The sequence below is a fragment of the Zonotrichia albicollis genome, chromosome 9 (genome assembly GCF_047830755.1).
Source record: "Zonotrichia albicollis isolate bZonAlb1 chromosome 9, bZonAlb1.hap1, whole genome shotgun sequence".
Classification (NCBI taxonomy): domain Eukaryota; kingdom Metazoa; phylum Chordata; class Aves; order Passeriformes; family Passerellidae; genus Zonotrichia; species Zonotrichia albicollis.
In genome coordinates this window covers 32519231-32541462 of record NC_133827.1, presented here as the reverse complement: position 1 = coordinate 32541462, position 22232 = coordinate 32519231, and the positions used below count along the sequence as shown (strand labels likewise).

The window sequence follows — 22232 nt, the reverse complement described above, 5'->3', positions numbered from 1 at the left end:
GTCTCGCATTGGTGACTGGCTTCATATTATCTCTGCCTAGGCTGGGTGGGAGATGACTCCAAGCAGGGGAGGAGGATGGAGCCCAGACTAACACAGCCATGGCGTGGGGCTGTCATGGGATGCCCAACATCCAGCTGTGACACGGAGCTCTGGGTGCTGCTGGCTGGGGTCCCACAGCCAAGGCAAGCCCAGGACAATGGTGACTTCTACCAAGCTATCAGGATGGGTCTGACCTGTCCCTGGGGCTTGTTCTCTGCAGGACTGGCTGCTCCTGAAAGCACACAGCGAGCATCCACACCTGCCAGTTAGGTGCCAGGCAAAGGAAGGAGCCTTGAAGCACCTTCATAACACTGGGAATTAGTCAATGCTGCCTTAACCAGCCTCAGTCCAGTACCAGTATCTGCTCTAGACACGGGGATGGACATCAGGAGCAGTAACAATTTGCAGAAACCACTGGGTAATCTTTTGACCCCAAGTGTTCATTACAGACACCAGAAGCACAACTTAGCCCATGGTTTCAAATGAGCAGATGACATGTTAAAAAAAGTTGCAGCATTCTCCAATGCTCTTGCTTCTACCACCATCCCTGGTCCTTCTCAATTCTGTCTGTTGCTGTTGTTCTTTGCCATCAGAAAATCCTTTCCCGGGGCTCACACCCCAGATCTACAGAGGAAGTGAAATGGGGCTGTTTCACATGAGTAGATGCCTCTAGATTTGGCAGCATCAAACTCCACAGGGCTCTTCACTGCATGCTAGTAAACTTTTGTTTTTCCACTGCACTTTTTGCTTCATGTCTCTTCTGGATGCTTCTTTTGAAGAGCAAGGGATGGCTTAGAGTTGTGCAGAACAGCCCTGAAGCAGCAGCACTGGGTGTATCTGTGGGAATGAGATGAGCCTGGGGAATTTGGCTCATGTTTTGCTGAAAGATCAGGCTTTACCTATTCCCGATAAAATATGAAAGTGCTGGAGAAGACTGGTCCAGCAATCCAGGAGAAAGCAAAACAAAGGAAAAATAAAGGACTAGACTGGGATCTCAGTGTCCAATTTAATTTCAGTGCAAGGAGGAAGCAGAGATTATTGGTTACAAGAAACAGCTCTGTTATTCCAAGCTACATGTAAAACCATGGCTGGCTTGCCAAGCACCCCAGAATTTGCAAAGAGACCAAGCTTGTTAAGGTCTCTGCAGAACAAGCCACAATCCAGAACATCATGGATACCCAAACTTACAGAACACTATTGCATAACTTGTGTTTAAAACAGTAATAAGGCTCTAAAGCAGCCTGGCCTTTGTGATCTGGCTCAGGGAAGCAACCGCAACATCCACGCAGAGGGAAGGGTGAGGAAGGGAAGATGAGGGAAGAGACAATGTGAGTGATACAAAGGAAGTGTTCTACCACTCATAAACCAGAAGATTAACAACTGTCTTCCACCACGTGACTGTTATTTGCTCCTTAGAGTTTAAAATCCACGGCAGCCAGCCATGCTCCCACAGCTGTGCACATCCCTGCTGAAAGAGGTCCAAGTGGCAGATTAGTGATCCCCAAAATACCCTTTCCCATACTGGTTCTGGCTTCAAGAGAAGCACATAACCTCTGTCAAGCCCTTTGGGCAGCGTGACAAAAGACCATCAAGACAGAAGCTGGAAAGAAGCTGAAGCCTGTTCCTACCCCAGGGCCACCACGTGCTCTGGAAGCATCACAGTGTGCAGAGCTTGTTGCAGCACTTGATGAGTTTCTTCCTTGCACGTGCTGCTCCCCAAGCCTCACATCCTGCTCTGGAGACCTCCCAGCAGCACTGCTGACAGGGCTCTGAGCTGTCCTCTCTTCCCAGCACCACAGGATACAGGCAACTCAGCCCAGCAGCTCCACCCAGAGACAGTGGTTATCAGAGGCAAACCCTGGCAGAAAAGCTCCACAGCTACATGACAGCAAGGCCAGTTTCTCCAGTGCTGGCTGCAGGACAGGGTGCTGGACCTGCTCTGCTCAGCCATGAGGAGGGCAAGTCCCCTTGGGAAGCCACAGGCCACAAAGCTCAGTGTGTATCACAGACACAACAGCAGGCACAACTTGGACCATGGACTCACACGAGCATTATGCATTTAAATACCCTTAAAAAGCTGCAGCACTCTCTGACGCTCCTTCCATCATGTCTCTTGGAGCAGAGTGAGCAGGCATGGACTTGTGCATGTACTGCACAAGCCAGGTAACTGTCACACAGAACTGGGGCCCTTCATCTGTCCAGCTGCACACACTGACAGCAGCAGCACACTGGCTGCTTTGCCCTTAGAGCAGCGACTTCATGGCACCAGTGTGAAGGATTCCTGCAGCCCCTACAGCACAGCAACTGAAACACAGACAAACACACACAGAGCACAGTGCTGAGGGACTGTTTGGACAGACACTAAAATGTGTAACACACCACAAACTGGAACAAGGAACTTCTCAAAAGACTAGACACATTCATTTCCTACCTGGGCTCTCACACCCAAGGAAATGTACAACAGCAAATGCCCTGAAGCAAAGATTCATTCTCTTCTCTCCAACAGCAACTGAGGGCTCAATTTTAGCTCAGGATTTAGCAGTCTTGTTAAGATTAGCTGGAAAGGCCTTTCCCCTGCAGCCCCTCTACAGTTTGGAGCTGTGAATGCTGTGCACTTTACGGGGTGTGCCACTCTACAGTGCTGCAAGTCCTCCCCAGGTGTAGCTCCTGCGTGCCAAGCTGGTACCCCTGCCCAGCACGTCCTCACTGCAACACGCTGGGAAGCACAGTTAAGAGGCATGTGAGCACTACAGGGTCTACTGGATATATTCCTACCAGCTCCAGCCCAGCAGGGATGTCTCTATTTCCTAGAAGCCTCATTACACCACTGCTTTGTGCATGCTCTCGAGGTCATGCTGGTTGAGGAACTGAGGGGTCTTTTGTTTGGCAGTGGCACAGATACTGCCTGGGGATGGGGGGGGATAAGACAGAGGAGCTGAAGGAAAGAAGAGACAGATGGGTCTTCCCACTCTCTCTCTTGCCTGGAGGTTTAACAAGGGAAAAGAAACCAAAACAAAAGCCACGCTTGAGTGCTATTCCTTGCCCTTTTAACAAATATTTTCTTAAAATACGAAAACCATCTTCACCCTGGAAACCGCTAGAACGTAAACAATAAAAAGGGGATTTGGGGAGAAGGGAGAGGAGGTTTGAATGTGCTTCCAGGCAGCAGCCCTTGCTATGAGCAACGGGTGCCTCCAAGGCCCTGTGCTCAGCCATCAGCCCTGTTCCTATGGCTCTCTTGCTCATTTAGAGTTCCCCAGTGGGTCTGGACTTAGGATTCAGCGATTAGCGGTCCGCAGCAAATCCTGGCAGGTAGGTTAATCCTCTTCATCCTCACTGATGTCATAGGTGACTGCAGACTGGTTCCTGGAGCGGTTGGCAGGGGAGGAAGGAGGAGTCTTGGTGGAAAAAGGCCAGCGGAAGGAGGGAGATGGGGAGCGGTCGTGCGTGGGGCTGCTGCTGGGACTCTGCTTTGGGCTGATGGCCTGCAGCATCCGGCCCTTGCCCTCCTTCAGCATGTGTTTCTGGTGAGGGAAGCAGGAGGACTGTTAGCATGGGTTACACACTCATGGAAATGGACATTACTTACACCCTGTGCAGCATTTTGAGTTGTGCCCCTTCAGAACTTCATGCTATTTAAGAGCAGAAAAAGCCCCAGCATCACTCTGGGCTTTGGAAACTGCACACAGTATAATCACCACTCTTTTTCAAGCACTTCTAACATGAAATACCTGTGATATTCACCCAACAGTGCAGGAAAGCCTGCCATAAACAATTGGCTTCAGACTCATCTTAGGCCAATGACAAAGTGACCACCATCCTCTTGGCAGCTCAGTGGTCAGCAGGGCACAAACTGGAGTTTACAGGCCAGCTCTGGGACAGGGGAATTTTTCACTCTACAATGTAATTGGCATTATCTCATTGGCAATGGTGGGTACTCCCTGAAAACAGGCTGCCCAAACCTGGGACAACTTGTCTGGAGACTGGCAGCACACTGAGCACCGCAACAAATGCCAGACCTTTCCTCTGCAGACTCTGTAGAAGCTCTACAATGTCTGTTAATGTCTCCAAAATTCCCTTTCCCATTTTCCCACAGCAGCTCCTTACCAGTGCACCTTCTGGGCCAAACATCTCCAGGAAATTGCCGATGAACTCCCGGGACTTCTCTTCCCATTTCTGAATGAGATCAATACTCTTCTCTTCCACTTTCTGGACAAATTCCTTTGACTTCTCCTCTACATCCTTCACTCTCTTTTTCACCTTATCCACACGTTCCTGGAGGTGATATTTTTTCTCCTGCACAGAGAGTGCTGGATCAGAATACAGCTCACCAGATTTGCGCGGAAACCATCTCTGCTCTGTGTTACTACACTGAACTGCTGCTTGAGACTCAGCATCTCCATTAGTCTGGTGACATTCCTCCTTCACTTCTATGACACTTCTTTCCTAGACTACATGGCAGACACAGTGGAGCTGTGAGACACTCTGTGGCAGGCACTGGCACAGTACACAAAGCAAGACTAAAGCCAGAGATAAGCATTATCTAATAGGAGTGCATTGAAGAGGGAAATATTTATACAGCACACAGATTAGATTCGAGTGACTTGCTGTAGGTCTCTGCATATCACAACAGCACCAGTCTTTCTGCTGGGTGTTTTTAAACAGAGGCAGAGTTATGTGCCAAGGAGAGGCCAAGCAGCCGTTACCTCTCCTGTTTCATTGCTGTTCACAGGCACAGTATCTGAGTGATAAAAAAAAATGTTTACGACTTTACTTTTAACATCAAAAATGTCTTCTGCCATGTACTCTTTCTGAGGGCTAGAGCTGCACAGCATAGGATCAGGGCATATCCTTCTGTCCTACCCAAGCACTGCTGCTCCTGCAGCTCCAGGAAGGGAACAGTACAGTGGAAACAGCATCAGATTTTATCCTAACAAATGACTCTACCCTAAGGAGGTGGCTGGGGGAAGAGGAGAGAGATGAGAGATGTTCCTGTCAAGAACAACTCACTCTTCATTCAAGAAAAACATACATTTTGCCACACACCCTCTCTCCTGCTCTTTCAGTAGGTAAGACATCATCAAGACATCTCTAACAAGACAGCAGCATTAGCAGCGCCCCCAGTTCCTCTGAGTGGGTCCCTGAGATGATTTCAGGGATGGAAGCCCACTCCAAGGACACTGGTTTGGTGCCAACGCTTAGCTCTGCAGACAGGCCTTTCACTGGCACATGGCAGGACTGTGCTATCACTAGACAAGACTCCGTTCACACTCAGCAAGGTTCTGGCTCCTGCAGTGTGGGGTGAGACCCACTTCCACTCACGTTTATGAAGCTGACGTTGAGCTCCTTGGCCGTGTAGCCCCGCTGCAGGTTCCGCCGGGCGTAGACGTCGTAGTCCCGCACGATGCGCGTGATGATGTCGGATGTGGAGATGCCCTCGGTCCTCTGGGTTGGTGCAAACATGCCTAAAGTTGGGGAAAAGGACCCAGGACAGCTTGAGCAAGACACAAGGCAAAAAGCTCCTGCCACCTCTGTCAGGAAACAACTTTTCTTGTCGACATTTGCTAACTGCTCTCACATCTTTGTCCTTAAATGTACAACACCAGAGCCATCCTTTCTGGGATGCCTAAGTAAGACCAAAACATGTCAAAACCCTGTCAGAATATCAGCTATTCTAATGAAACGGTCTTCACTTTAGCTGGCTTAAATACTGACTGTATACAGAGTAGTGTGGGGACAAGGACAGGACAAGGGGTCCTGCATTTTAATGGATGGAAATATAACACTCTGATGGCTGAGTTTGGATAGATATAAAAAAGCTGCATTCCCAGTGAATTTAACAGCAAACAGCTAGAGATGTCCCTCTGCTAAGTTCATCACATTTCCCATTTGTGAGAATCTCTAAGCTAAACTGTAGTATGTTTTCAAGAGGTAGCTGTTAATTCAATCAAAATAACTAGACTGAAATTAGGAATTAATACTGGGCCATGCTTGGGCTGGGCCATGGAGCAGTCCTAGTGTTATGAAGCAGGGCCCAGAGCTTCTCCTTCCTGCCACCACAGGGTCCTGGGCAGATCAGACTGGCATAATCTCGCATTACAGAGGTACAAGAGAAACTACAGAAGATTTTTGATAAGAAGACGTGGAGAATTTGAGGGGGACCCACCTGCTTCTTTTATATGCTTATAGACATCATCACTGCCAGCAGAAGAGTAGGGGATGTCATCATGTGCAACAAAGTCGATCTGAAAATTAAAAAATCAAGTCAACATTTTATTTGGAACGTGCACATCTCCTGCTGCTGACGAAAGACACTAACTTTCAGCTCAACACCTCCACTCAGGGGTATGAGAGAGAACAGCAGGACGTTCCCTCTGTAACAACACAACACAGAGCAGTCCCAAGTGCTCAGTGGCAATTGCCTGTGAATTGTAAACACATGACAGAGGGGAAAGAAAAGGCTGGGAAAAGGGACACAGCTGCTTTAAGCTCCACAGAGAAATGGCTTGTTAACAACAACAACGGTAAACTAAGCAAGCTTCCCTAGAGACTCCTTCACCTCCCAAAGCTGTTCAACAGATGTTAAGAGATTCCTTTCACTTTATCTCACCAGCTGATAAAAGGCTTTCAAGACAGCTTGTCTGGTCTCCTGTGGCAAGGAGGCTGATGTATATCTAAGCTGCTCCTGTTGTAAGCAGGGAATTGGACCAGACACCACCTAGAAATCACTTCAAACACACCTATTCCTCTCTCCACTGCATTTCACACCTATCTGTAACCAGCACCAATCTCTACTGAAATAGCAAGAACCTTTTTCATTATGTCACAATCTCTACATTATTTTAACATTACATACCAGCTCAGCAAATGCTTCTACACTCCTAAGAAACCCCTCAATTCCCATAACCCAGTTCATTCTATATTTAAGGAGCTTCAACAGAAACAGCTTGCTCAGGCAGAGGTCACTCCCAAAGATGAATTCTTGCTATAAACAGAGAGAGGCTAATCGAAATTCCAAAGAGATCAGATGTCACAGATTACCCTGTGCTCTGCCAGGAACTCGGGTGTGAGGGTCCAGGGTGCATTTCTCACCACCTCGTCCACATAGCGACAGTGCTGCACAGCATCGTAGCGCTCGTTTTCGTTCATTACCGTGAAACCCTTGAAGTTGTGGGTCAGCTCATCACTGCACACTGCAGAAACAGGCAGAGAACACAGTCTGAGGCACTTACCCCCATGATTTACAATAAAAGGACCTGGCCCACACTGTGCTGGACCTGACAATGCCAGCAGCTGACAGAGGCTGGTGTTTCAAACCCAGCTCTTCCAGCCACAATACACCAGGAACAGGGAGCGCTACAGGGCACTAAACTCCTGAGCAATTCTGGGCAGGCTGCTTGGAGAATTTCTGCCCAAGCTGGGGACCCACACACCCCAAGCCTTTAAAGTCTCCAGAGCTTTCAACACTTACCAAGAAAACCAGCTAACAAAGAAGACCACTCTCTATAAGAAATGGCACCTGGGGGGCCTGCTGCTCAGAAATCCACCTTTAAAGCAATGGATGTCTCAGGCTTGGAATCTGAAAAAACTTATTGCCTGAACTTCTGATTTCATAAAATGCCATACCACAGTCTAGCTCTTGGAAAGTTTATGTTAAAACAAAGGGGGAGTTCACAGGAAATCAAGCTTAATTATTATGTTCTATGAGAAAGTAAATTAACAACTCTTCATAATCTGCAGTGTAAGATACTGAAGAAGGAGTTCTATTTGATTATCAGACTCAAAAGTAAACAAGACACTACCAGTCTCACTGGCATTGGATTTATTTATATGTTCTAGACAAACAGATGATAAAGACTGGGGGAGACTGTTCCCTGCTTGGAGCTAATGTTCTTCTGGGATGTGGCCTCTTGTCTCAGTCCTGGTGCAAGTTCATTGCCCTTCTCACCAGTCTCCCAGAGGCACAGAATGTCATTACACTCCTTGCTACTTTAACATGTCAATAGTTTGACCTGAAGTTATTTTCCTGTCTGTTGTAGTGTTCGTGTAAATGGGGATGTCTTTCAGCCTTTAAGATTTCTAAGCTCAGGGCAGTTTGTAGGTTGGAGCAACTGTTTCAGCTCTCCTCGCTCCCTTCCCCTTCCAGACACTACTATAGCACACAAGAAGTGCAGGCACACCACTATTAGAATGCTCTCAGCAATGACTGGAACTGTGATAAGGAAACAAACCACCCAAGGATGTTATAATCATTCTATGGCAGGGTCAGAATTTCATTTTGCTTCAAGAAGACAATAGGAGTTGAGAAAACTAGTTAAAGGTATTTTCAGTTCTCATACTTCAGCATCATTGTGCAGCCTGAGGAGGGGTCAGCTCCTGACAGACAACACGCACATCCTGATGTGCCCTCAGTGTGGGTGGAGGGGTGAGCAGAGGCACTGCCTGGGCAGAGGCCCATGCACTGCAGCAGCCAGAGAAGGGGTATCTTTTTTCCTGTTACACGCTTGAAGGAGCCTGGCTGAAACACCTCTGCTAGATCCCTTCAGGCATTCAGCAGGATATTCCTGGCACCATCTAAAGACTTATGACCTAACAGACAAAATGGGAACTTCTATTTTGAGAAGAAAGGCCTAACTGACTTCCAGGTGTCCAGGCACATGCCCAAGAAACCACTGTGATCTCCATGCTCTCAGTGGGATCTGTTTGACACTCAGCAGTCTCCAGCAGGAAACTGGAGCTGGGGAGTGACTTGCAGGGCAATACAGGTGAACAAAGCAGCCATGGGAGGTAGCTGTCTCATTTATGAGTCAAAAGTAGATGCTCAACGATCCCTAATATATTTTGATACTCAGATGTGCAACTCACCTGTACCTGTCACAAAATAGAAGGGTCAAATTAAAACAGCACAATCAAAAATCTTTTCCTTGAGCACTCATTTGGTACAGGATATCTTTCTGCAGACATATCCAGCCCTCAAAGTTTTGAAATAATACTCCAGCAACATTTGGGACAAGTGTCTCCAGTGAGAGTCACTGAGGCCACAAAGACAAAACCCCAGTATGCACAACCAGAGACAGAGCTCAACTGTACTCCTGCAACAGCCAAAGTCAACAAGGTCACTCCTTACCTCCAACAATGAGGTATGTGTTTGGGAAGAGGTTCTTTGCTTGCATCAAAGCCCGGGCATGTCCAGAGTGGAACAAGTCAAATATTCCATCAGCATAAACTCTGACAGGGCGATCCACTGTGCCAAAGAAACAGACACACAGCTGTGAATATGCCTGCCTGGAGAAGCAGCTGCTGCTCATACTCACCTTTGAGGACCTTCTGAAAGTCACGGAGGTGTTACAGAATGCAGCACCATAATCAGGACAGAACTGTGAAGAAAAATGCCTGGCTCTCTGCCTTCCCATGTGGAAACAAGTGCATCTGAGCACAGAGCTGAAATACAGCCACATATAAAGGCAGACTGAAAGCCTACCATGTATCACCCAAACAAGGTGAAGGAGAGACTAAGGGAAAAACAAACCCTGAACATTTCCCTTCTATGGAAATCCAAATGCAGAATTAACTTTTTGCACACCAGAGGGGAACTGGCCCAAATGTTTCACAGGTGCCTGATTTCCTCCTGCCTGCCAGGATGGCGTCTCAGGACCTTTACAGCATGCCCCTCTGCAGCCTGCTGCCACAGTCTAGTGGAGGGACCAGCAGCATGAGCTCCCCTAGGAACAAGCAGTGTATGGCCTTATTCAAAAACACAGCAGAACTACTCAAAGAAAAGCAGACACAATTCTGCTGAATCACTGGCATTATCAGCTAAATCCATAGATGATGATGATGATAATAATAATCATCATCATCAACAACAACAACAACAATTAAACTTCCCTCAGGCCACCTCTGCCAGGGGAAATTGTAGAATTGTAGCTCAGTTCTTTGAGGGCGGCACAGAGGTAAAGTGAGATAGTCTAGCACTGCCATGTAACAGTGGGAGGTTTCTGATCTTGGGACCACACAGGACCACAGTCCTCTTGCTGCTGATAATCAAAAGCCACACTCTTTGTATGTGACACACTTGGGAACAGCCTGCTGCTCTCTTGGCTCAGTTCAGACCGACTCAGAGGAGTGGTGAGCACAGGGACAGCAAAGCTGCAGTAAAGAAAGGCAGAAAGAACAGGACCTAACAGGAAGCTGAGACCCCACAGGTGTGGGCAGAGCCCTGGAGGTACCCAGAGACAGAGACTGGGAGGCAGCAAGAAGAGTTGATGCAAAGGTGAGGGTTGTAAGTTCAAGCTAAGCAGAGGAATCAGTTTGAGGACAGCCTCTTACAATAATTTTTAGTGGTTCTAAGACCGCAATCTGAGGATGCCAGAAGGCTCTGAAGAGCCAAGGAGATCTGTGACTGCAAAAGCTTTCTGTATGCCAGAAGAGGACTGGTCCTAGCAGACCTTCATGAATATTCATTCACGTTCTGGAAAGTGGCTGGGACATCCTTATCTTTCCTCTGTACCTGCAGCAGCTGCAGCTCCTGAGCACAGACACAAACAGCAACAAGGACGTGTGCACTGTGTTTTAGTCTCAGCAGGCAGGTCAGAGACCTTTGTGTGGACTCTGGAGATTTTCAGCTGGGAAATTAAAGCAGACTGTGAAATACACTGGATTTTCAAAACCCCAGCAGGAAACCACAGCCAGGTCTCAGTCTGAGCTGGTTCATCTCTCAGCAGTCAAGCAGATAGAAGTGCAGCATTTTTACTGCCTCTGTACCCACAACAGAGAGTCCAGGCAAGACAGCACTGTCTGTTTGGCAGGAGAGAGCCTTCAGGAGTCAGCTGTGCCTCTGCCTCCCCTGTGGACTTGCAAAGAGAACAGTGTTTTTCCCAGCCTGGTTTAGAGAATAAAAGGACAGATTTTTGTTGAGGGGCTGGCCTGTGGTGTTTAATGACACTGACTTTAATTCAAATCCAAGAATGGGACATTCTGGACAAGGATATAAATTGGTTTTACTTGCCAGTTTCAAGTTTCAGAAAATATGACCTTTAAAAAATATGACTTTTAAAGGGCTTAACTTTAAGCTACCTCAGACAAAGTAGTACAGAAAGTGTGGAGTTCTATGGCTGTCAGTGGCTCAGCTAGAGTTTAAAACAAATATCTGTAATCTCCTCACACATACAAACTTGAATTTCAGGTGTACTGACAGCCAAATTTCCCATGGAAACAGTTATCTAATCACCAAAGCACTCACTTTGTCATTGGCTGTAAACCTGGTCAAACACACAAGGTTGGCTTGGTCTCAGAGATATCCCAACATACCCACATCCCCCAAACCCAACATTTATACCATCCCCTTCCAATCTGTGTTTTTACTTACAAGGGGTCCCTCTCATGGCTTCTTCATAGGTCACCCTGATGTATGGCTTGCTGTAGTCGATCTCCACCTCATCTGAGAACGGGGCTGGCTCTCGCAGGCCCTAAAGAGCCAGGAGAGTTTCACTGAGAGAGTGCAAAAGTGAGGGCAGTTTGTAGTGGTAGCACTGCCAGCACAGTGTCCCAGTCACCGGGTGACTCACTGCCTCTGCATAATTCAGACCCGTGTACTAAAAGAATAATTAGTGTAAAACCTCAAAACAGCCTTGCAGGCTGATTAGCCTGAGTTTAGAGAGGGAGAGAGAGAGAAAAGCAGATTTCAGAAGACAGTATTTCTACTGGAGCAAGAAAATCGGAAGGTCAGAGCTGCAACTGCTAAACTCAGACTTTTGACAAACAGCAGTTCACAGCAGCACAGGTCAAGCTCAAACCTCACTGTCACAGCTCCAGCTGTGCCCACACTGGCAAGACCATCACTCTGCTGTGCCTGAGTGTTTGTGCTGTGATGTACAAACTGTAACAGCTCCTTGATCTGAGTATATGAACAAGCAGAAGAGCAATACCAATGCAGCACTAACTCTGAGAGCATGTGTGTGCTGTCACCATTTTTGAGCCACAGAAGTGAGAGACTGATCTTGATCTGTGTCAGAATAACTCCAACTGATGCAAGAAAACCCCTCCAGCCTGCTAGCTTGACAATAGCAGTACATTTAATCAACAGCTGAAGTGCAGCCATCATTTCTGGTCTGCTCTGAATGGAAATGAAACATTTGCCCTTCCCATTACAAAACAAAGAGCTGAATTTCCTTCTAGCTGGAAGGTGTAGGGCTGCAATGGACATCTTGTTCCCAAGTCAGAACACTAGGAAACAAGCTTGCAAATCATTACAATAATACCTTCAAGCTGAAAAGGCTAATCTGCAGTTTCCTCTCTGGCTTCCTGTCCCACTGCAGAATCCTGGCAGCGTCCAGCACCACTGCAACCAGAAAAACCACTGCTATTCTGGCCAGTGTCAATCCTTATTAGAGTGCTTATAGTGAAATGCACAGGAAAACAACCACTGACCACGACAGTCAAACAAGCTGCTCCTGCTGAACATCTCCTTTAGGTTACCAAGGGCTCCACATTTCACACAGCACCTCCTCTACCAGGACTGTAGGTCTCTCATCACTGGCATTAAGTCTAGGACTTCCCTATAAAACCAGATTCTTGGCAGTTTAGTTGAAGTTAGGAATAGAAGCACAAAAAAAGCCCTATTAAAATTATCTGAGGAACACAGAGACATGTCCTCAAAAGGTCCTGCCAGAACCTTGCCCTTCACCTGCAGGGCCATTGAAGGTCAAAACTCAACCTGATGTGCACAATACAACAGGCTTATGTGTCAGCAGGTTTGTTACCACCATCTGCTGCTGAGCCCTGCTGCTTCAGGGGAACATTCTGCCAACAGCTGCTTAGCTGGGAGTGGAAAAGGCTTCAAGGTAATCTCACAGTTAGGCAACACTATTACTCTTGCTATAATAAATAAAACTTTTGCAAAAAGAAGAAAAAAATAAATCTTTCACCATGAGGACTGTATTTGCCCCGTGGCTAAAAACAGGCAGGAAGCTTAGAAAGTGGCTGGATATTACTTGTCTTGTGCTGTTTGCCAATGCTTTATTTCTAACAGAGGACAGATAGCAACTTGAAGAGCAACCGACACACTTGTCTTTCCTTACTGAAATACATGAGATCTTTAAGAGGGACAGGGTGGGTTTTGGCAACAGTGAAGGACATAAATGATCTGTGGGATAAGTCACACAACAGCTCAAGCCTCCATTCCTAATGCCTGCCTCCCCAGTTCTCACTGCTGGTGCTGCTCTTACTTCACCACCACTGTCAGCGCCCTGTGACAGGGCTGAAGCCCTCCTGAAGAGCAAAATGTTGTCATCGAGGAGGCAGATTGCAACACATCACCACATTCTGCCAAGGACCATGACCCTGGTACAACGTGGCAGGGATGGTAGCTGGCTTTTGACAGAGATAAGAAAAGAACAACTAGAGCACACGTGATGCACAGGACAGCTCCAGGAAGAGGGCAGAGAAGAACTATAAAAAGCCAATTGTCGCAATCTTGTGGCAAGGACAAGTTAAAGACAGCCATTGTCAGTAGCATTAACTGGATCATACCCCCTTCAGAAAAGATCCCGCTGGCTTTAGCTAGTTAAAGCCATCCCAAGGTTGACCTAGGAAAGAAATCCTTTTGGTTGCTTGTTGTGGTTTTATTTTTGGGCACTCCCAAAGTACCAGCAACATAAATGTGGTCCCTCTCCAGACCAAGAAAATCAAATGAACTGGGATCTTGCCTGTGTGTCAGAGCATGGATTCAACAGATCACTTCTGCAGGTGCTCACAGGCTTCAGACCCTCCTGCAGCTGTCATGTGCTTCTGCTTCTCCCAAGTATTTCTCCCTCCCAGTGGGTCACTTAAAACCCACCTTTGAGAAATGCCTGCTTCTCTGTGGCTATCTAAATGCATGCCTCTTTGGCTCAGCTTAAGTGACAAGCTGGACACACCACAAAAGCAGCTTAGCAATGCTTGCCTCAGACCTAATTTAAGCCCACGTTGTAAGTATGTTATTAGTATGAACAAAGGAAGATTCCAAACTGGATTTGCAAGAAGGAGAGCTACTATCATTTGCTTCTTATCCCCTGCCCCCTGCCTTGTTTTCTCTGTCCACAGATAAACCACCACCTGCATCTTCCTGCTGTTACAGCTCAGTGTCCTCATCTCACAGGCTCCCAAAATTCTTATCTCTGCTTACTTACAAGTGAGTGTCGGGACATTTTTGGAGGGATTCCATCCAGCTCTGTTGCCCCATTAGGGCCTGATCCATCTTTTCTTCTCTTTCGAGAATTCAGCCTGGACGAGGTCGGCGGCTCCATCTTGCCAAGCACGTCCAGAAAGAACTGGAACAAAATGAAGGAGAGGGAAAAAAGGAAAAAAAAAGAAAAGAGATATTTCTCAGTTCTTCCAAAACAGAATCAGTCAACAGCAGGCACAGTGCACAGAAGGTCAGTGCAAAGACACAGCCACCTCACAAGGGGCTTAGCCAGTTGTATTTGGCATCAGCTGCCAAGGCTTGACAAACAGTGCCTGGTGGGAATACTGAATCATTTAATGCAACTCAGAGCTGCTCTGCAGAGAGAAGCGTGCAGCAGTCAGCTGGCTGGAGAGACACTGAAACAAGAGTTGCAATGCAAATTATAAATCATTACTATGAGGTTAATAATGCTATTTTCGCATCTTAAAGGCAAGCTAAGGATTATGGCATGCCCAGATCACATTCAGCCCTCGTCCAGTTCTCATTTGGATTCTTTACCCTTTACACCCCCAAGGGCAGCTGGTGGGTGTGCATGTACAGTCCTTCTTCCTTCTTTTCCCTGTACAGTCCTGAAGAGAGGAAGGAGGGTCTATGTAGAAGGATAAAGGCAAGGGAAGGGCTCGTAACTTAAATGACTTTAAACAGGCTTGCTGTTTGCTTTGCTGTTTGTGTAAGACAAAGCTGCAGCTCCCCAGCGGGGACAGCCCACCTTGGGACAGCTGCCATCGTGTTCCCCTCTTGTCCCTGTCCCCACCGCAGTGGTGACTCAGCAGATGGTGAAGCAGCTGCTGACACCACATTAGGCCACACTTCTGGCACTTTATGTACTAGCTTGCAATTAGTGGTGGCTCAGCTGAGCTGCTTCGCTGATGAACAGACAGACATACCACCAATTTGGGACAGAAATGGTGACAGTTATAAAGAGGGAAGTTATCTGTGCTTTGGGCTGCAGTCACTGTACCTTTGCAGAGGGGCCTGGAGTATTAGTAACTCCTGATTCACACAGCTGAAGCAAAAATAGGGATTTATAGGAAGGCATGGCAGTGAATATTCCCTTTCCAGCTGCTGCAGGAGTTAGAAATGGGTGCTAGATTTGCCAAAACTAGAAAACAGCATTATGTCTCTTGTTGACTTGAAGTGTGCACTTCTCCAGTGCAGCACGTGGCACTTGCGGCCTGGAGAGCAGCACGGCCCCTCTACCCAGCAACGATCCTTAACGAGCCTAAGGTGCTGCTTCAACTCCCTAATAATAAGAGTGGTGTGGAATTTAAAACGCCTCCCCACCCACATGCAGTGGGTGTGCTGGAATGTTAGGTGCGGCAAGTGCAAGGTGTGACAAAGAGCAGATGCCCCTCTGAATCCTATCCTTTTCAGCAGTAAAGGGGCTCTGCTGAGTGTTCTGTTTGGGATGAGCTACGTGAGGAGCTGGGACTGCCCTCAAATGGCCACTGGCAAAGCTCTGCTGTTTGGCAGCCAAGAAGGGTGTGTTTTGTGAAAGAGCTGCTAAGTAGCAGATTTAGTGATCGGACTTACTCAAGCACACATGACTCAAGGTTAAGGAATGCTCCAAAGTAACAAGTCAAATGCAGTTTAACGAGATGCAAATATCTCTCCCACCCCACTGAGCATCAGTACGATGATACCTTATGGGCAGTTTTAGGGTCAGACACAGCTGAACTGGTTTGGGGCTACATACATGTAAGTATCCCTGGCTGCTCTGCTAGACCTACCACAATGTACTAAGAACAAGGAAAGAGAATCTTAGGTCAGTAGGGAGCCACAAAAATATTGTGGAGAAGATAAAAGTGACAGTGAAGAGCAGCCACAAGGACATTCCAGAACTGTGTGAGCCATCCAGTACTCACTGTGAGTCAAGCTTGCCGTTTCCCCCATTCCTGTCATTAAATTACTATTTCCTGAGAACAAACATATGGGAGAGTGCAAACATAACCTCAGGCAAAAAAGTTTGGAACCCTCAGGCCCGAGTCTTTAAACATTTAAGCAAGCATTTGACTTTCAGGTGAGATCCGTGCTATAAATGCAGCAGCTTCCAGAGTGCCTCTAAAAACACAGGGTATGACACAAGTCATTCTTACATTTTGCAAGGTATCATCTTGTAAGCACACTCTGCGTCAGTCATTCACCACCCTGGTCCCAGCAGAAACCGTGAAGTTCAAAAAAAGCAGCAAATGTCTGTGTCTGGTTCAAGTAACCCCATAACTCATGGAAACACTGGGGGGAAGCAGCAGCCGATTCTCTTGTTATTTGGTTAAAATAATTTCACTGTGCTTCAAGTCACCTGTTGGTCTCTGACCACTTTCTTTCCTTCCCTTGGGAGAGAATTAAAAGGTCTGTTAATGTGCTGAATGCAGACATTCTGAACCACTGCCCAGCAAAACATCAAAAGCAGAGGCTTTGGTGCTGAAGCACAGACACGGCAGCCCCACACACAACCAGGTGAAGCTCTTCTCCCATCGGAGCAACCAGACTTCACAGCACACAAGTACAGTCTCTGCTGAATTATCAGCAGCCCCTTGCTGCTGGGTGCAGATCTCATGGCCAGGCAAAGAACTGCAGGTTACAGTACAGGGCAGCACTGTCCCAGCGCAGGAGAAAACTCCAACAGCTTCTTCCAGCTCCTCCCACACCCAACCATCCACCCTAACTTTTCCATTTCTCAGGGTATACATAGTCAGTTAAACGATGGTAAAAACCAACTTAAGTGAATGGATTCCAGCTTCAGAGATTCTATTATTCACTGTGCATTAAATCAGCAGCAGCGGTGAGCCAGCATCAGCCACACAGCAGCAGCTCTCCCCAATGTACCAAGTGAGAAGCAAGCTTCAAAGGTGGGATAAATATGCTCTGTCTGCTCTGGCCTGACAGGTGAGATGTTGCTGAAGTGGCCTCTGCAGTGTCCGGACATCTCATGAGTGACACAGCTCTGTTAATTACTCAAATTAATGCAGAAATGAAACAATAATTTTACCACTATTCAGAACTTTAAAACCTATGTCATGTGGATGGTGCATTTCTGGGAAGTCCTCCCAGCACCAGGCTTGGCTTCACAAAAAATGGGGAATACACCACACCTTACTGCAATAAGCCTACTCATCTTAGAATGCTTCAATTTGACCCAAGTGACTAAAATAGCATCTCAAACAATTATTTACCAACAGTGGGATCCAGCATCTGAAGCTGAGTTTAACACATGAGGACACGGCTTTGCTTCTCCAAATGCATAAAACACTGCCTGCTCTAAAATTTATTACATTTGGAGCAGATGGGGAAGAGGAAAGAGAAGATAACTCTCAAAGCTCATTCTGAACGCTCCAAGATAGAAACCAAGCATAACCACAAGAAAGAGCCTTGCTGTAAAATATTAATATTGTTCTATTTTAAGGTGTCACCCTCCTGCATTATTGAGCTCATGGCTGAATACGAGATACTGCTCCAAAGGAGCAATGCTGGACGTGCCCTGTTTGGAAAAGCCATAGGCACATTACAATCCCTGCACCACTGTATGAAACACTCAGGGCTTTTCTTCTTAAGAATTTCTTTGGTGTATCCTGTATCAAAGAAGGGCCTTGCATCACCTGCCAGCTAACTCATTGAGAGAGAGACCCCTGCATGGGGTCTGCAAGGAGCAGCTGACTGCCAGATGGGAAGAGAGTTGCTCTTCCTGTCAGGAAATCACTGAATCCCACTGAAACACAGCCACTTCTGGGAGGGGAAAGAGGACAAGCATTGATTATTAGAAAGGAAAACAAAATACAGGCAGGGAAGGATTTTATAACTTCTCCCTTGGTGTCAGTTAACTACACCATCATCAGAGCTGGAATTTAACCACAACACCAAAGTCGACACCTCTGGCACATGGAAGTGGTCAGAATAGCCCCAGCAAATCTTCCTGCTTAGCAAAAGCTTTACCTCACTGTCTGCATCTTTATGGACAGTGCTGCCATTTTTCAGTCTTGGTGGCATCAGAGAACTCCAGCATCACACTACACTGGAGAAGCAGGTCAGATCATTCTACACCCTAGGCACACTGATGGCATGAGGACCTGGCCCATCTGCCTTTTTTTTTTTTTATGTCCTTAAGAACTTCTTGGAGAATATTAACTGCAAACCTACATCAGTAGCAGGATTTCTTCTGCCACTTCTGCTGCTTTTCACATGCAGATTTACCTGTGAAGCAAAATAAATGCTGCTACTTAAACTGCAAACGAGCTTGCTGCAACAACTTAGTAAATGCTCCAGCCCAAAGCCGCTGTAATTCCCACCAGGGACCCAAAGCACAAGACTGGCAGCTGGACCAGGGAGGCCCTGGGACACCCGCAGCTCCCTGGGTGGCACCGCCTGCTCCAAGGCTGTCCGATCGTCCCTCTGAACCTGGGAGGCGCTGGCACAGTCAGATGTGAATGTCATGTGCTGCTTTGCCTACAAGATCATTGCACTTTACAGGAACAAGATATTTCTCTTCTGCTGACTCATCTGCAGGCAACACTACTAAACTTTGCACTCTGCCAGCTGTCTGCAGAGAATTGCCTTGACACACGGACAGCATGTAAGCAAGAGCCTCAGGGAAAAGGCAGAAGTCCTGTCACTTCAGATAGGTCCCTTGCCAGGCTATAAAGTATCTAAGCAACTCTACATTCCTCTGCATTCCTTGACCATAGAGTGAAGAGAATCCTTTTTCCCCTGTTCTCCCTCATGTGCAACACCCAGTCTCCAATTAACCTTACTGGTTGGTGTGTATCCCCGTGGTGATCTGCAGAGACACAGAGACCTGGGAGAGGTTAATGACAGAAGACTCATCATGGATCTCTCTTCTATCAGCACTTAAAAAACTTGCCCAATCTCCAAGGCAACTTCATGCCCAGCCCAGGCTTGCCAGGGCCAGCTCTGTCCCAGTCTCCAGACTCTGAGCTCCTTCCTGGGAGCAGAGTGCTGCTGGCTATGACCCAGCCTGCTCACCTCCAGACAGACTGCACCACTGCCCACAGTCAGCATCTGCTCATGGTCAAGCCCTTGAGCCCCTTAAAAAGGTTACTGCAGGATCTGGCACACTCCTGTCCACTTGTAAAACACAGGCTGCTTCAGCTACTTTGGATCAAGATCAACAAAAGCAGCTGTCCCACAGTGTGTTAAAAGCCACAGGAACACATAAAAGGGATTCCTGTCCAGCCAGTGCCACACATCAGTCCAACAGCATCCTCACCTTTGCTATTCCTGCTAAAACAACCCCCTAGGCCTTGCATCCCCTACTGGTCCAGGCAGGCTGATATTCTCTCAAGCAGCTCTGGTACTCATGTCCTGCAATTGAAGAAAAGATGCTGCTTTTCTCCAACAAAGTCCCAAATGGCTGAAGATAACTGTCTAACCACAACTGAAAACAGTTCAGTGCAGTCACCTAGATAGTGTTGCTAAGTAATACACCTAAAAAAGAGAAACTGCTATCAGGACCTCTGTGAATTCACAGCCCTTCTGGGTATACCATGACCTCCAGGCACTGAGTGTCTCGACACGCGACAGCCCCTGCTGGGTGAGTGAAGCAGCAGAAATAGGGTTTACTTATTACAGAATACCAGAAAAAATACTGTCAGGGACAATAAAGTGTGAGAATAGGTGGCTATTCTCACCCGACTTCTGCACTGTTTTGTTTCTAGGGATTAGCAACAGAGCTTCTTGAGACTAGAGGCGCAAACCTCCTTTAGCAGGTTTACACACCAATACCAATTCCCTACTGGAACAGTTATTGTTTGTGGCTCTTGGTACAGTGATTTCAAGACTGTTACAACCGAGACCTCACGGCAAAAAACTTCAAAATCAGGAATTTTTATAACTGTGTATATACGGCAAACTTCTTTGGGAAATAATGCATGGGCATTTGTCATCTGAATTTCAAAACCAAACACAGTGGCTGTCCTCAGACCCTGGGGTTCTGCAGATGGAACCCCAGCATTACCTGTTTCTGACCACCCCAACCTTTGCCAGGGTCCTGGTGCGGCAGCATCACAGGGTGGGGACAGAGAGAAGGCCACCTGCAGCATCCTGCACCGCCCTTCACAGCGAGTGAGGACTCCAGAGGAGCATCTCAGCTCTCGGAATTCCTGAGGACTTTAAGTCCCATTACAAAACCATTAATCAGTGCAGCCAGGGCTCCGGTGGACACAAAAAGAGGGTTAGAGAGGATGTGTGCCTACGCAGCAGCTGGGTCACACCTTGCTGCGGCCAGGGCCACCTCGTCACTGTCCTCCCTAGGCCCTGGCTGTGTCCCCTGGCTGGGGGATGTCCCCCGGAGCCCCCGGGACATCCAGGCGCTGAGGGTGCACTACAGAAGTTTCCCACTGAGCCGCCTCCACCTTCTCTCGGCTGCCAGGGCTGCCATCCCAGAGGATCACGCCCGAGCCCCGGCCTCTGCCCAAGCCCCCACAAAGGGGACGCAGCGCATCCCGACCACCCCAGCCGACACTTCCCTCTCGCCCAAAGCCGCGTCCCGACCGGCCAGCACGGCCCGGAGCCCCCAGCCCGTGCCCCGGCCACCCCGCCGGGAGAGGGGCCCGGACAGGACCCCCGAGCGGCTCCGCAGGGAGAGCGAGCGGTGCCCTCATGTGCCGCCGGTCTAACCGCACTCCGCAGCCTCCGCTCCGGTGCCAGGCTCTGCTCCGCTCCCCGTGCCCTGCACCCCCCGCCCCGTCGGTGACAGCCCCCCGCTCCCGCCGGACGCCGCCGTACCAGCCGCCGCCGCCGCTCCGCAGCCCAGCGCGGTGAGTCCGGCCCCGCCGCCGCTCCCGGCCCCGCCCCGCTCCCGCCGACGCCAGCGGGGCGCGGGCGGAGCCGCTGCGTGTCCGCCCGGAACCACGGAAGGGACCGGCCCGCCGCGGGGAAGCCGCGTCCCGGGAATCCGCGCCTGGAAGCTCCGTTCCGGCTCGCGACGGTCCTGCCCCGCGGCTCCGCGCGTCACAGAATATCCCGAGCTGGAGGGGACCCGCAAGGATCATGGAGTTCGGCTCCTGGCCCCGCTCAGCACCATCCCCAAGAGTCACACCAGGTGTCTGAGAGCCTTATCCGAACGCTTCTTGAGCTCTGCCAGGCTTGGTGCCATAACCACTTCCCTGGGGAGACTGGTCAGTGCCCAAACAGCCACTGTGGGCAGAACTTTTTCCTGATACCCAACCTAAACCCCAGCACACAGCTTCAGGCCATTTCCTTGGGTCATGTCACTGGTCACCACAGAGAAGAGATCAGTGCCTGCCCCTCTGCTTCCCATCGTGAGGAGGGGAGACTAAGTATTTTCTCCGTTCATCCAGTGTATGGATGTATCTGGTGTAAATTCCGGAGGCTCTGGAAGGAGGGAGCTGCCCTGCTTGCCTACACCGATGTGCTTCAGCAGTGGCTCAATCTCTCTCCAGGGGAAATACACCATCCTTTACTTGTTCCACACCACAGCCAAGGGTGGTGAGGCTGAGAGATTACAGACTGAAATCTGCTCACCTGCTTTGTAAACACCTTTGTGAAGAAGCCATTAAACACCTCCAAAATGGAGCAAGTGCAAGGTTAAACATTGTGATTTAACAGCCAAGGCTTCATAAAAGCTTCAAAACGAGTCTGAGGTCATATGTACCAGCTCCTGGAAAATGTTGTGTGGAGGGTTTTGCTGTTCCCCAAAAGTCACACTCCCAGGTTGTGCACAAACAGAGCATCACTGTCGCGTCTCTCTGCAGATCCGTTAGTGGGTGACAGCCACAAGCAGCAACAAAGCAGTCAGTGAATCTACCCTTCATTTCCCAACAGAGGAAAAGGAGAGGAAATATTTCATAACCAAAATATTTCAAACTAATACAATAGAGAAGCAGCAGTGTGCTGCCTCCAGCACACTGAAAGGATTCCAGAAGATGCATTGAAATTTTTTACTTCCCTGGCTTCCAAGAGCTGCATGGGGAGAGTGTGTTCTGCTGTAACAGTT

General features: G+C 48.3%; 1 protein-coding gene across 2 annotated transcripts; it reads right to left on the bottom strand.

Annotated features, from left to right (window-relative positions):
* Positions 1 to 3064: 3064 nt before the first annotated feature.
* PCYT1A (phosphate cytidylyltransferase 1A, choline) lies at positions 3065 to 21159 on the bottom strand. Of its 2 annotated transcripts, none has more exons than XM_005484907.4 (9): positions 21002 to 21159; positions 14208 to 14348; positions 11408 to 11507; positions 9167 to 9283; positions 7081 to 7232; positions 6206 to 6284; positions 5362 to 5504; positions 4147 to 4335; positions 3065 to 3563 (listed from the first exon to the last, which is right to left on the bottom strand). In XM_005484907.4, the coding sequence occupies exons 2-9, from the start codon at positions 14322 to 14324 to the stop codon at positions 3357 to 3359; spliced, it is 1104 nt and encodes a 367-aa protein (XP_005484964.2). In that variant the 5' UTR covers positions 14325 to 14348; positions 21002 to 21159; the 3' UTR covers positions 3065 to 3356. The 2 variants fall into 2 exon arrangements, with proteins under 2 accessions (XP_005484964.2, XP_074403340.1); XM_074547239.1 differs by lacking the exon at positions 21002 to 21159 and adding an exon at positions 16360 to 16581.
* Between the last annotated feature and the right edge of the window lie 1073 nt (positions 21160 to 22232).

What these genes read in the sequence shown, in the direction of transcription:
- PCYT1A (XM_005484907.4), bottom strand. Translation starts at nt 14,324, where the DNA reads ATGGAGCCGCCGACCTCGTCCAGGCTGAATTCTCGAAAGAGAAGAAAA. An exon ending in TCAACGTCAGCTTCATAAAC is followed by an intron (nt 4,336 to 5,361) that starts GTGAGTGGAAGT and finishes CTCTCTGTGCAG; the next exon opens with GAGAAAAAATATCACCTCCA. An exon ending in TTGGCCCAGAAGGTGCACTG is followed by an intron (nt 3,564 to 4,146) that starts GTAAGGAGCTGC and finishes TTCCCTCACCAG; the next exon opens with AAACACATGCTGAAGGAGGG.